The 13,280-nt window shown below is 37.1% G+C and overlaps 2 protein-coding genes and 8 non-coding genes across 40 annotated transcripts in view; 9 read left to right on the top strand and 1 right to left on the bottom strand.

Annotated features, from left to right (window-relative positions):
* Positions 1 to 252: 252 nt before the first annotated feature.
* The window catches only part of CEP295 (centrosomal protein 295), a 62,901-nt gene continuing 49,873 nt past the window's right edge, over positions 253 to 13,280 (bottom strand). For 4 of the 7 annotated variants that reach the window (XM_070457121.1, XM_070457118.1, XM_070457124.1 and 1 more), the window contains 4 exons: positions 10,292 to 10,385; positions 10,026 to 10,190; positions 9,836 to 9,935; positions 9,372 to 9,674 (listed from right to left, as the gene is read on the bottom strand). In XM_070457121.1, the coding sequence (XP_070313222.1) occupies positions 9,533 to 9,674; positions 9,836 to 9,935; positions 10,026 to 10,190; positions 10,292 to 10,385 (501 nt within the window). In that variant the 3' untranslated portion in view covers positions 9,372 to 9,532. Of the gene's footprint in view, positions 3,562 to 9,371; positions 9,675 to 9,835; positions 9,936 to 10,025; positions 10,191 to 10,291; positions 10,386 to 13,280 lie in introns of those variants that run through there. The other 3 variants (XM_070457120.1, XM_070457119.1, XM_070457122.1) reach the window with 3 other exon arrangements.
* TAF1D (TATA-box binding protein associated factor, RNA polymerase I subunit D) lies at positions 781 to 9,449 on the top strand. 25 transcript variants are annotated; one of them, XR_011484255.1, is made up of 10 exons: positions 781 to 871; positions 1,491 to 1,875; positions 2,306 to 2,481; positions 3,694 to 3,751; positions 4,088 to 4,258; positions 5,010 to 6,782; positions 6,996 to 8,334; positions 8,624 to 8,687; positions 9,029 to 9,065; positions 9,304 to 9,449. XR_011484255.1 is itself a non-coding variant. In XM_070457126.1 (6 exons), exons 1-5 carry the CDS (start codon positions 813 to 815, stop codon positions 4,226 to 4,228), a joined length of 819 nt encoding a protein of 272 aa, XP_070313227.1. In that variant the 5' UTR covers positions 781 to 812; the 3' UTR covers positions 4,229 to 4,258; positions 5,010 to 6,900. The 25 variants fall into 25 exon arrangements, 1 of the variants encoding a protein (XP_070313227.1); XR_011484256.1 differs by having other exon boundaries at positions 8,624 to 8,683; XR_011484247.1 differs by having other exon boundaries at positions 6,996 to 7,910; positions 8,288 to 8,334; positions 8,624 to 9,065.
* Positions 4,735 to 4,861, top strand: LOC139031927 (small nucleolar RNA SNORA40). The gene has a single exon (XR_011484481.1). It is a non-coding gene; the product is annotated as a small nucleolar RNA SNORA40 (small nucleolar RNA).
* LOC139031923 (small nucleolar RNA SNORA18) lies at positions 6,554 to 6,684 on the top strand. Its single transcript, XR_011484477.1, has one exon. It is a non-coding gene; the product is annotated as a small nucleolar RNA SNORA18 (small nucleolar RNA).
* On the top strand, positions 6,830 to 6,900 carry LOC139031930 (small nucleolar RNA SNORD5). The gene has a single exon (XR_011484483.1). It is a non-coding gene; the product is annotated as a small nucleolar RNA SNORD5 (small nucleolar RNA).
* LOC139031918 (small nucleolar RNA SNORA8) lies at positions 7,502 to 7,638 on the top strand. Its single transcript, XR_011484472.1, has one exon. It is a non-coding gene; the product is annotated as a small nucleolar RNA SNORA8 (small nucleolar RNA).
* On the top strand, positions 8,057 to 8,189 carry LOC139031920 (small nucleolar RNA SNORA1). Its single transcript, XR_011484474.1, has one exon. It is a non-coding gene; the product is annotated as a small nucleolar RNA SNORA1 (small nucleolar RNA).
* LOC139031973 (small nucleolar RNA Z40) lies at positions 8,415 to 8,487 on the top strand. Its single transcript, XR_011484519.1, has one exon. It is a non-coding gene; the product is annotated as a small nucleolar RNA Z40 (small nucleolar RNA).
* On the top strand, positions 8,716 to 8,838 carry LOC139031922 (small nucleolar RNA SNORA32). The gene has a single exon (XR_011484476.1). It is a non-coding gene; the product is annotated as a small nucleolar RNA SNORA32 (small nucleolar RNA).
* Positions 9,097 to 9,223, top strand: LOC139031919 (small nucleolar RNA SNORA25). The gene has a single exon (XR_011484473.1). It is a non-coding gene; the product is annotated as a small nucleolar RNA SNORA25 (small nucleolar RNA).

A 13,280-nucleotide genomic window follows, 5' to 3' on the forward strand; every position in this document is an offset into this window, starting at 1 on the left:
TCCACTTTTCGTTTAACTTGTTTTTAAGGGCAGTTACTTCATGGCTTAGATTTTGCAAAGCTTGAGATCTGTGCCCTGTTGTTTTCCTGTATTTGAAATATATCGCTCTTAAAATGCTAAAAACTAAGAACAGTGGGAGAATGATGGCACCCTCTATAAGGGAGGTTGAGAAGTAAAAGACATTATCTTTTAAAAAATTTTGCCCAAAATACTGTATCCACGGAAGTGAAAAAAAGACAACGGACATTGTCGTAGTCTGTAAGCCTTTAATCGAGAATTTGGAGAATTTACAACTTTTAATACCCTAATAGTAAATCTCAGACCGGGAGTTTGGATTGAGGTAGTAAGACCTAATGATTATTTCCCCTGCTATACTGAGGCCACACACAGTAGTTAACTTCCGTTGAACGCTGATACTCTTCATTGTACAGTAATATGGCTAAGGGTTAAAATTAACATTTTTTCCTGTTGGGAAAGTTCCTTGATACTGTTGGAAATTACCTACTCTTCTGGAATCTTATTCCATTGGACAGATGGAGGCAAAACAAACAGAACCCGTGAATCAAATCTCTGGGTTTTAGAATTGATCTAAATTTACAGTTAACAACCAGAAAATATTAAAGGCTTCGTAAGTGATGTGGCCTTAATTTACATATTTACATAACTCACAGCTACATCAATATTTGCATTACTCTGATTACTAACTGTTTGGCATTAATTTGTTCAGGGAAACTACACCACATTTACCAGATTTTTTATGGTCAGAAATCTATTGAAAGCAAAAGATAATTTGAGAGGGACTTGGATCAAGAATGGATTCTCTTAACTGTGCAAAGGCATCTGATACAGCTATGGAAACTGAGAATCAGAGGTAAGTGCCTTTAAAAAAAAAAAAAACACATTTTTCCTAGAAAAGAGACTGGATGGTAATATTTACTGTATTTGAATTACTGGGAGGGCATAAATCATCAGTAATGAGTGGTGGTAAATGTAATTTTCAAGAATTGGAACAGAAAAGGAAAACTTGGTATGGACAGGCCTTTGAAGTTTTGAACTATAAGAAGATGGGTATTAGTGAATCTTGCTTTAAAATCAACTTGTTCTCATTAATTCATGTTAGCAAGGCTGCTGACTTATGTATTACGTATCTAGTCTAAATCATTGATCTCACTGGGAAATCACATGAGCATTTCTAGTATATTTACATCAGATACCTCTCTACAAGATACTCTTGTTTTATTTAGAGGAGACTTTGTCTTACTTAGTTTAGGATCTAGCCATGAACAGGATGCCTTTATGGAACTTGCATACATGAAGGATCACCATGGGAGTGGCATTATGGCCCACTTTAGCAGTTTGTTAGTACTGAGCCCATCTTTTAAGAAATTATTCTAAGCATGTTTTCCTGCTTTGATTTTAAAAAAGTATATTACTGGTAATAAACATTCAGTAATTTGAGAGGGTGCAATTAATCTTTCCCTGTTTTCTAGTGACAACTCTTCCTCTGGTAGCAGCTTATTTAAAACTCAGTATGTTCCTGTTCCACCTAAACAGAAGCAAAGAAACACTGTTAGAAAATTCGTTCACATACCCAAAAGTACTCAAGCAACAGAGTCATCTAGTGACTCATCTATAGAGCCAAGACCACTGACTTTAAAGGCTATTTTTGAAAGATTCAAAAATAAGAAATATAAACGTAAAAAGAAGAAATACAAGCCAACGGGAAGATCAGCAGGAAGACCAAAAGGAAGGAGAACCACTAGATTCTCACAAATTACTGAGGAACAATTTAAAGACAAAAGACCTGGTTTCCCATTTTTAGAATCAGAAAATGGAAGAAAACCATTACCTTGGAGAAAAATTTTAACCTTTGAGGTAATTATTTATATATGCTTATACACAGCTTCAATGTGTGAAATGAGTTGTTGGGTCACTTAGAATTTAGGTAACATCTGGAGCGTGCAATTTGCAACTCTGATAATACTTCTTTATCCTGACTATACTGCCAGTTAAATGCCACCTCCATCCTTCAGTTCAAAGTTGTACTTGGGCTTGTATGTATATGGTAAACATATACAAGATTTATGCTTGTTGTGCTTGTTTTTCTTGGTGTACTAACTTTGGTAACTTGCTCGGTAGAACAGTGAATTCTTTATCTAAGCAGTGTTGGATAGAGGTGATTGCCATATGGCAGAGCTAGGGCTTCCTTGTTATTTTAGAACATAAGCATCTATCTGCTAAGTTGTGGCAGAAAAAAAATTTTTTTCCAAGTCCGTGACTTACAATAGGATGTTCTGGTGTATAGCAAGCAGTGGCAAGAGGATTTTTTAACTACCTTGAAAAACTGAAGTATGAATACTACCTCAAGGAATCCTTGAAGCAGATGAATGTTGCTGAAGATTTAGAAAAAGAAGACTTTGATAGTCGAAGATACAGATACTTGGATGATGATGGATCTCTCTCTCCTATTGAAGAGTCAGCGTAAGTTCAGACACTGGAACAATTTTGAACATTGTTGGGCTTTTAAATTTTAATGTCGCTCCACATTATATCAGTTTGTTTTGATTTTAATAGTTTTAATGTTTAAAATTCATATTAGAAGTTCAGTTCATGTCTGACTCTTTGGGACTTCACAGACTGCAGCATGCCAGGCTTCCTTGTCCATCACCAGCTCCCAGAGCTTGCTCAAACTAATGTCCATCCAGTCAATGACGCCATCCAACCATCTCACCATCTGTCATCCCCTTCTCTTGCCTTCAGTCTTTCCTAGCATCAGGGTCTTTCTCCAAGGAGTTGGTTCTTTACATCAGGTGGCCAAAATATTGGAGTTTCAGCTTGAGCATTGGTCCTTCCAAGGAATATTCAGGACTGATTTCCTTCAGGATTGACTGGTTGGATCTCCCTGCAGTCTAAGGGGCTCTGAAGAGTCTTCTCCAACACCACAGTTCAAAAGCTTCAATTCTTCAGTGCTCAGCTTTCTTTATGGTCACTCACATCCATACACAACTACTGGAAAAACCATAGGTTTGACTAGACGAACCTTTATCGACAAAGTAACATCTCTGCTTTTTAATATGCTGTCTAGGTTGCTCATGGCTTTTCTTCCAGGGAGCAAGCATCTATTAATTTTATGGCTGCAGTCATCATCTGCAGTCATTTTGGAGCCCAAGAAAATAGTCTGTCCCTGTTTCCATTGTTTCCCCATCTACTTGCCCTGAAGTGATGGGACCAGGTGCCATGATCTTAGTTTTCTGAATTTTAAGTTTAAAGCCAGCTTTTCCACTCTCCTCTTTCACTTTCATCAAGAGGCTCTTTAGTTCTTCTTTGCTTTCTGCCATAAGGGTGGTGTCATCTGCATATCTGAAGTAATTGATATTTCTCCTGGTAATCTTGATTCTAGCTTATGCTTCATCCAGCCTGGCATTTCTCATGATGCACTCTGCATATAAGTTAAATAAGCAGGGTGACAATATACAGCCTTGACACACTCCTTTCCAGTTTGGAACCAGTCTTGTTCCATGTCCAGTTCTAACTGTTGCTTCTTGACCTGCATACAGATTTCTCAGGAGAAATTAATTAATAATTAAGGATTAAATGTTACTTAATATTAAATATTCATACTTAATATTTAATATCATAACAGTATGCTATGAATTTACTGTCATCTGAGTAATAATGTTTTTAATATTGCAGCACAGAGGAGGAGATTGCAGCAAACCTTGAACATGATGAATGTGATATTAAGTTGGTGGTAAGTGACATTTTTATTCCATTTTGTTTTGGGAGGGCAGGAGTTGACAAAGGGAGATTTTTATCCTGTAGTGTTACTGTCGAATTTTAGAAAGGCTCAATGCCCTTGGTGCAAGAAATCTGAGGATAAAAATGAGAATTTTATAGATAATTGAGAACATCAATTAGCAGTACTGTGTCAATGGTATTGTAAATTTTAATGTGTTTTATTGTTACTAGGATATCAAATGAGAAAAAAATCCAAGTGTAATTTTCAGCTTATTTTAAGTAACATAGTTGTATGTAATTACTAGTGCAGTAAAATTGGTTATATGTCTTACCAATACTTCCTATGCAGGAGAATAGTTGTTTCATAATAAGTTCTGAATTTCCAAAGAAGAATGTATATTTGGATCAAGAGGAATATACTGAAGAAACTGCTTTGCTTAAAAAGAGAACATCAAAATCTAAACACTGGACAGAGGACAAAATGGGCTAAAGAGAGACAGGATTATAAATACCAGACAAGGTAAACAGAATAAAAGCGAAGATGATAAGTATGAATATATATGCCAGCCTTAGAAAAAAAAAAAAACCCTGTAAGAAAATAAAGAATACTTCAAACAGATTTGTGAAACTCCTGAAGTAGTAATTATCATAAAAATTATGTAGAAAAAATTTGAGGCTGTTAACAGCAGAGACTGACTTGACAAATAATAAACAAAAGTCATTCTGTTTTTGCCTATGATGGTTTATTTCTAGGTAAGAGAACTTAAAAGGTACCATTTGAGCACTGAATCAAATAACAGATTATAATCTTGAAAAGTTTGCATAAACTGATTTTTTTTTTCTCAGCTACTCTCCTTACTGTACCTACAACTTCCTGTTTTTGTTTTACTTAGACAAGTTTAGTGTGAAATGCTGAGTACTGTAATAATTTTCCCTTCCTAACTACCTGTATTTCAATATCATTTCATCCCCACTGTATATAATACATTTTACAGTAGCACTTGTGTTTGTTTTTGTTTAATTTGTGGACAAAAACTTACAGACAAGTGCGAAAGTAAGTCCTCTTTTGCAACCCACAACTCATTGTTCAGTATGAGTTTTGATACAGATAAGAAGGAACATGATCCATAAAATGGGTGTGTATTGATGAGCATAAAGATTGCTTCCAGGGCTATAAAGTTAAATAAGCTTTTAAATTACCAGCTGTATTGATCCTAGTACTCAGTTTTAATGTTGACATAAAACAAACAAAGATGGGCTCCTTTTTTTAGGCTTTTATCTTCGGAATACAGTGTCTGGATTTTCCAAAGGTATGTCTGATGCTTTAGGTGAGTTTGGTTCAGATTTGTGTAAATATGATACATTGTCAGAATTTCTCCAGAGGTTTATTTTTGAAAGGCATTTTTGCCAACTTAAATTTCTATTCATTATGTAATTTCAGAAAATGAATCTCGGGATTGGCATGTTTTATAGTGACAATGTGCCGGCTTTACTTTGCTTGCAGGAAAGGGTCCTAGAACTATAAGCTATCAGAATCTTGGCTATCCCCTCTTGAAGCATATGTATTTTTAATCTCCTAACACTCTCTATATAATTTATTTTAAAAAATTTTATTGAAGTATAGTTGATTTACAGTGCTAATTTCTGCTGTACAACAAAGTGACTCAGTTATATGATTTTTCTTTTTCTTTTTATTCTTTATTTTTATGATCTATTACAGAATATTAATTCCCTGTGCTATATATAGTAAGCACTTGTTTATCTTATGAATTTGTATCTACTAATTCCCAAGTTCCCAGTCCATGGCTCCCCCACACCCCCATCTCCTGTCCAACCACAAGTCCATATCTGATTCCACATATAAATGATACCTGTTTCTGACTTAGTTTGCTTTGTATATCACTAGGTCCATCCATGTTGCTGCAAATGGCATCATTTTCATATTAATGGCTGAGTAATATACACACCCCTCCCACACATCTTTTATCAGTTCATCTCTGGACATTTATGTTGGTTCCGTATCTTGGAACAGTGCTGTAGTGAACACAGATGCCTGTATCCTTTCTAACCATATTTTTCTTTGCGTGGGATTGCTCATCATATGGTAACTCTACTGTTTTCTGTAGTGGCAGTACCAATTTACATTCTCACCAACAATATAGGAGAAGGTTCCTTTTTTTTTCTCCAACACACTCTCTGGCATTTATTTGTAGACTTAAATGATGGCCATTCTGACCAATGTGAGATGGTACCTGCTTACAGTTTTGATTTGCATTTCTCTAATAGTGATGTTGAACATAGAACCCACACCCCCTGCAGTGGAAGTGCTGAGTCTTAACCAGTAAACCACCAGGGAAGTCCCACAATTAAGGGATGCATATACTAAAATGAAGTAGAAAATTTAATAGTGCAATGCTAGAAATGACTACACAGGACATATAATTTCATAAATCTGAATGATACACAAATGCCAAGTGATCCTCAGTGATCCCCAAATGGTCAGAACATCAGACATATTAACATTCTGTATTTTCATAATTGTTATCAATGAGAATATTTTATATTATAGTTCTCAATTTAAAGCCAAAAATTCATTTAAATAGTTCTGCAGTAATGTGGGCACTGCAAGGTTAAACACATTGTAGTAATAAAGTTCTTAATAATCAAGCTTAAATTTACATATGCAATTTTTTGGTTCAGCTGTAATAGTTACTTGGTACTTTATACTATCTTTCCTAAGCATTGATTTAAAACTACATATCATGTGATTAATTCATGGTATTATTTCTTTAATTTAAACAATGATTAAGCAACAGTTGAGGTCTATCCCGATGGGGCTTTTTCTGTAAACCTACGTCGTTGGAAACGCCTCATAGAGTAACCATGTAGTTTCCTTTACTCATAGAACTACCTGTTAGATCTGTGGGAAAGAACTACAAGACAGAGCTGCCAATTAAACTATGAAAAACCTAACAATTTTTTTTTATCTTAGGTATTGGCATATCCCAATGATCTCTGTCAAGTTTTAGGGTGTGATAACTTCGGTAAGTTTTTAGTTAGTGACTAGAATTTGGGGGGGGTTACCATTCCAGTTCAGATGATGAATTTAATGTTCAACTGCTGAATGATACAGATATGAATTAAAACTTAATTCTGATAGAGCTGAGTATAACAAAATATTTAAGTAAGCATATATTTAAGTTTTTGTTTTTTAATCATGAGTAAGTAACCCATAATCTTTTATTTGGTATCTGCAGGAATTAATATTATTTGAACTTTAAGCTTTTAGAGGTAAGTAGAATATTTAATTTCTATTCCAATAGGATTCAGAAGTTCTGAAAACAATGTAAATTTTGAGTATGGCATTCCATTACTATTGTGACTGCTAGTTATTTAGGTGTAAAACAATTATCAAGATTTTGGCCAAAAATTTGCTGCAATATTTGTACTTACAGATTTGGAAAAAAATGAAGACAGCATGTGTAGGACATGGAAATGCCCTGGTCCCTTGCACCTTTTATTAAACTAGCATGTAAATATCAAGTATGATTGGATAGTTTCCTATGTAAGTTTTATAGGTATAGAGAGGGTAAAAAGGTAATACTAAGTTTATAGTTTAAGATAAGAGTTAATGTAGTTGCCTTGCTGGAATGACAAATAGGAAAAAATTACATGTTAAAAAATTTTAGAGGTCTGTGTGTAAGTAAGTTTCTCAGAGTATCATTACAGAATGAGGTTGGGGTGGTTCCAGTTCAATCATAACTGCACTGCATGGTATCTGCATTCAGCAGTTTGTTCCTGCTGGCTGTTCAAAAGACAGTGCGATATAAATTCAGTATCTGGCATCGTTGGTTTCTTTGCTTTGTGCATGTCAGACCTGGTATTTCTACTGATACAGTATCCTTTTAGTTTCTTATACTGTTCAGTTTGACATAATCTTCAATAGTAACTAATACTTTTTTTTTTCTATGGTTGTCATGAAGAACTAGACATCCCATCTCCTGACCCTAAACAGGTATTTCGCTTTTCACTTTCTGCAGTTTTCCTTTACTGATAGCATGCTTAGCAAAACAGTGGAACTTCTATACAGGTGCTACTGCTGCAGTCATGTCTGACTGTGCGACCCCATAGACGGCAGCCCACCAGGCTCCCCCATCCCTGGGATTCTCCAGGCAAGAACACTGGAGTGGGTTGCCATTTCCTTCTCCAATGCATGAAAAAGTGTGCTCAGTTGTGTCCAACTCTTATAGACTGGAGCTGTACAGGTGCAGAAGAAGCCTTTTGCACATTCTCTTAAACTTGGGAAACTTATGTATAAAGCCTCATTCTACTGAAAATGGGCACTTGTTAATGGTGTTCATAAACTGTTAATGTGGCTACATTGAGAACACAGGTTTTGCTTCCATCCCTGTAGTTTTATTGCAGTGGTGACAATGAGACCTGTAACATTTTTGCTAGGCTTGTGAGTAAAACCTGGATATAATATGGCTTCAATATTAGGAAAGTTGAAGGGATAAACACCAATGTACTTGCTATATTTAACTTCTAGGATCCTATAGTGAACTGCTTGAGGAAATTGGATCTTAAAGATTATAGGTAAGATTTTCATTTCCTTGTATTTAATGAAAAAAACTACGTTTAAACAGCCCATTGGGTGTTTTTTACTGTTTTTTCAGTGATGTTATGATGATGGGCAAATTGTTCAACTGCTCTGAATAGGCTGAGTGAAAATAGCCTTTCTGAACATCCATATTAAAACTATATTTTAAAACATGAAAGCTCTAAGATTAAAGTTGCCTGAAGACATGTATGTTTCGCAACAAAGCTTAGGTATGAATGAAAATGGAACCGAATCAGTCCCAGTTATTAAAATACTTTTCTGTAGGTGGCAAACTTTGAAGTGCTCTCCATTGAAGATCAAAGAGGCCCAACTAAAACAGCTGTGGCAAGTAATTTGTTTTATCTGTCAGGTTTTGATGGTCATTACCAAGGCTTTTAGAATGCAGTTTCTCATTTGCTGTGGACATGACCGTAAAACAAAGTCCCAACTAGGTTTTTCTTCCTGCTACTTTGTTAGCATTCAGCCTGTTGGGAACATTTTATTAGCTTTTAATTAACACTTAGGAAGGTCAGCACTGTTCTAGTACCCAGACATTGCTAGTCTATGCCTAGCATGGAACAGTCTGTGCCTAGATTTCTGGAGTTGTTTTCTAGTTTACTGGGGTAGCTGGCTTCAGAACTTTACATGAGCATCTATGAAAATGAAACCTGAAATATTTCTGTTATACAGGCATCACAGCTGTGGACTGAGCAGAACTTTTTGTAAGGTATGTACACATTAGAGAAAATAATTTCTGTAGGTCATTTCAAAGAGGGCTGATGGGACCAAATCCTGGAGCCCTTAACGCTGTGACCAAAGATCGAGTTCTCCATTGGATATAATAGTCACTCAATAGTGCTGTGTTTTCCTGATGGAGATACAAGCCACTCATATCCATGACTGGTGATGTGGGAAAGTAAAATGTAAATGTCTTCCAAATTTAACCAAATTTAACTCTTCTTCAGGGCTGCCTTGAAGATGACAACTTTGGAGGAACTATGGTGACTGGCAGTGGAAAGAATCAGGACGTGTGAAAAATCCTTAAAAATTTATTGACTCAAATAACTTTGCCTATGTTATGAATAAAAAGAAACCTTTGTGCAGAAAGTCAGCATGTATTTTTGGCTTGAAGCTTCTCTAATGTTTTCTGTGGAGGAAATAATATCAGTTATTAATATTAGGCTCTGATGTGCCTTAGACATGAAAACTTGGGGGTATGCACGGGATGCTGCTTACCTTATGAAATTCTTTTGTCCTTGCTCTGCTTTGGGCATGTACATCTTGCTTTGCTTTCTCTTCCTTCTGCTTTTTCATTTCAGCTAATGGAAGGTATAATCTATAAGAAATTTGTATGGAATTAAAGACGGACACTTCAGGTACGTGTTTAGTCACTAAATTTGCATCTGACTATGCAACCCCATGAATCCCCAAGGGATTTCCCATGGCGTGGGTTGCCATTCCTTTGTCCATCAGATACATATAAATCCATATACATACCCTAGTGCCCTTTGGTGTGTATGGGGTTGTGCAGTCTTTTTATCTTCAGGAAGAGACACTTTAACTTGACGCATACCCTTTAGGTGACTTACAAATGAACCTGAGTGGAGAACAAGCCACTGAGTAAAACATGTAATGCCACTGAGTAAAACCACTAAGTAAATACATAGTTCGCTCTGATAACAGATACCTGTAGTTTTCTCCATTATTGTTTTGGTTTGAGAATTTCCAGAGGCGTGAACTTTATCCTTTATCTCTTTCTGTCTCTGTGAGGATCTCTCTATAAATGCCTTTTTTCTTTTTATGAATGCTTCCTGTAAGCTCTCTGGTGCAGCTGTACACCTTGAAAAGGTTTCTGTTTAAAAGTTTTTTTTTTTTTTTTAATTATGTATGTCAGCAGTATACAAATTCAAGTTCTCATGAATGGGTGTGGGTTCACCAATCTGATGCACATACCTGCACACACAGTTGGTTTCTCCAGTGGATGTTCTGACATAGCTGGATAATCTGAGTTTTCTGTTTCTGACACAAGAGGCAGAAACTCACTCACCTAATTGCAAGAAAGTCATAGAAAACTTTACCACTTCAGAGAAGACTTTTACAGACTTAAAGGCTCTAAACTTAAACCCCAGTTCTTTTGGAACTGCCTTTCAGAAAATTCAGTTAATTCAAAAATAACTTGAAGACTAAATTTTCTAGAAAGGATGAGTCAAGCAAGAACTGAAAAATGTAAAGGAAAACTTACAAAGCAATAGCACGTAGTTAGTGGCTGGATCCACTGATCACAGCCTTGTGAATGATAGGCTCAATGAAACTGAGCCATGCCCTCTAGCGCCACCCAAGATGGACAGGTCATGGTGGAGAGTTCTGAGAGACCGTGGTCCACTGGAGAAGCTTAAACAGTATGAAAAGGCAAAACAATACAACACTGAAAGGTGGAACTCCTCAGGTCAACAGAAGAGACGGAGCCAAAGTGAAAACAGTGGTAGGATGTGGCTGGTGATGGTCCAAAACTGCATAGGAACCTGGAATGTTAGGTCATGAATCGAGACAAACTGGAAGTGGCAAGAGTGAACATCAACATTTTAGGAATCTAAATGGATTAAAATGGACTGGAATGAGTAAATTTAACTCATGACCATTATATCAACTACTGTGGGCAAGAATCCCTTAGAAGCAGCCCTCATAGTCTGCAAGAGTCCGAAATGCAGTATTTGAGTGCAATCTCAAACAGAAGGATCTTTGTTTCCAAAGGAAATCATTGACTATCACAGTAATAACAAGTCTATGCTCCAAACAATAATGCCAAAGAAGCTGAAGTTGAACAGTTCTATGATGACCTACAAGACCTTCTAGAACGAACACCCCAAAAAGATGTCCTTTTCATCATAGGGGACTGGAATGCAAAAGTAGGAAGTCAAGAGATACCTGGAGTAATGGGCAAGTTTCATTTTGGAGTACCAGCAGCAGGGCAAAGCCTAACACTTTTGTTAAGAGCACACAGCAAACTTCCCTCATAGCTCCTGCAATGCAGGAGACCTGGGTTCAATTCCTGGGTTGGGAAGATCCTCTAAAGAAGGAAATGGCAATCCACTCCAGTATTCTTGCCTGGAGAATCCCATGGATAGAGGAGCCTGGCAGGCTGTGGGGTTGCCAGAGGTGACTAAACCACCACCACCACCACCACACAGCAAACACTCTTCAACCCTAAGCCTACACAGGAGATGACTCTACACATGGACATCACCAGATGGTCAGTAACAAAATCAGACTGATACCCATCTTCAGCTTCAAAGAATATAGTCAGCAAAAACAAGACAGGAGTTGACTGTAGCTCAGATCATGAACTCCTTATTGCCAAATTCAGACTTAAATTGAAGTAAGTAGGAATATCACTAGAACCCACTAAATCAAATCCCTTGATGATTATACAATGGAAGTGACAAGTGGATTCAAGGGATTAGATCTGATAGTGCCTTACAGAGATAGAAGAGAAGAGAAAAGCAAAGGAAAAAAGGAAAGATACACTCATCTGAATGCAGAATTCCAAAGAATAGCAAGGAGAGGTAAAGCCTTCCTAACAGATCAATGCAAAGAAACAGACGAAACCAACAGAATGAAAAAGAGCTCTTCAAGAAAATTAGAGCTACCAAGGGAACATTTCATGCCAAGATGGGCACAATACAGGACAGAAAACAGTATGGACCTAATAGAAGCAGAAGATATTAAGAAGAGGTGGCAAGAATACACAGAACTGTACAGAAAAGATCATGACCCAGATAATCACAATGGTGTGATCACTCACCCACAGGCAACCACTCTGGAGTGCAAAGTCAAGTGAGTCTTAGGAAGCATCACAAACAAAGCTAGTGGAGGTGATGGAATTCCAGGTTGAGCTATTTCAAAATCCTAAAACATGCTCTTAAAGTGATGCACTCAATATGCCAGCAAATTTGGAAAACTCAGCAGTGGACACAGGACTGGAAACAGTAAATTTTCATTCCAATCCCAAAGAAAGCCAATGCCAAAGAATGTTCAAACTACAGCACAATTGCACTCATCTCATGCTAGCAAAGTAAAGTGAAGTTGCTCAGTCTTTGTGACCCCATGGACCATCTACACCAACAGTTAAGTCTAATGCTAGCAAATTAATGCTCAAAATTCTCCAAGCAAGGCTTCAACAGTACACGAACAGAGAATTTCCAGATGTTTAAGCTGGATTTAGAAAAGGCAGAGGAGCCAGAGGTAGAATTGCCAACATCCACTGGAGAAGGAAATGGCAACCCACTCTGGTATTCTTGCCTGGAAAATCCCATGGACAGAGGAGCCTGAAAGGCTGCAGTTCATGGGGTCGCAAAGAATTGGACACGACTGAGGGACTTCATGTCACTTCACTGGATCATAGAAGAAACGAGAGTTCCAGAAAAATATCTGCTTTATCAACTATGCCAAAGCCTTTGACTCTGTGGATCACAACAAACTTGTGTACAATTCTTCAAGAGATGGGAATACCACACCACCTAATCTTCCTCCTGAAAATCAAGTTAAAACTGGACATGGAACAATGGACTGGTTCCAAATTGGGAAAGGAGTACTTCAAGGCTGTATATTGTTACCCTGCTTATTTAACTTATATGCAGAGTACATCATGCGAAATGCCAGTCTAGATGAAGCATAAGATGGAATCAAGATTGCCGGGAGAAATATCAATAACTTCAGCTGTGCAGATGACACCACCCTTATGGCAGAAAGTGAAGAGGATATGAAGAGCTGCTTGATGAAGGTGAAAGAGGAGGGTGAAAAAGCTTTTAAAACTCAACATTCAAAAAACAAAGATCATGGCATCCAGTCCTATCACTTAATGGGAAATAGATGGGGAAACAATGGAAACAGACTTGATTTTCTTGGGCTCCAAAATCCCCTTGGATGGTAACTGCAGCCATGA

This window comes from Odocoileus virginianus, chromosome 28 (assembly GCF_023699985.2).
Source record: "Odocoileus virginianus isolate 20LAN1187 ecotype Illinois chromosome 28, Ovbor_1.2, whole genome shotgun sequence".
Taxonomy (NCBI): domain Eukaryota; kingdom Metazoa; phylum Chordata; class Mammalia; order Artiodactyla; family Cervidae; genus Odocoileus; species Odocoileus virginianus.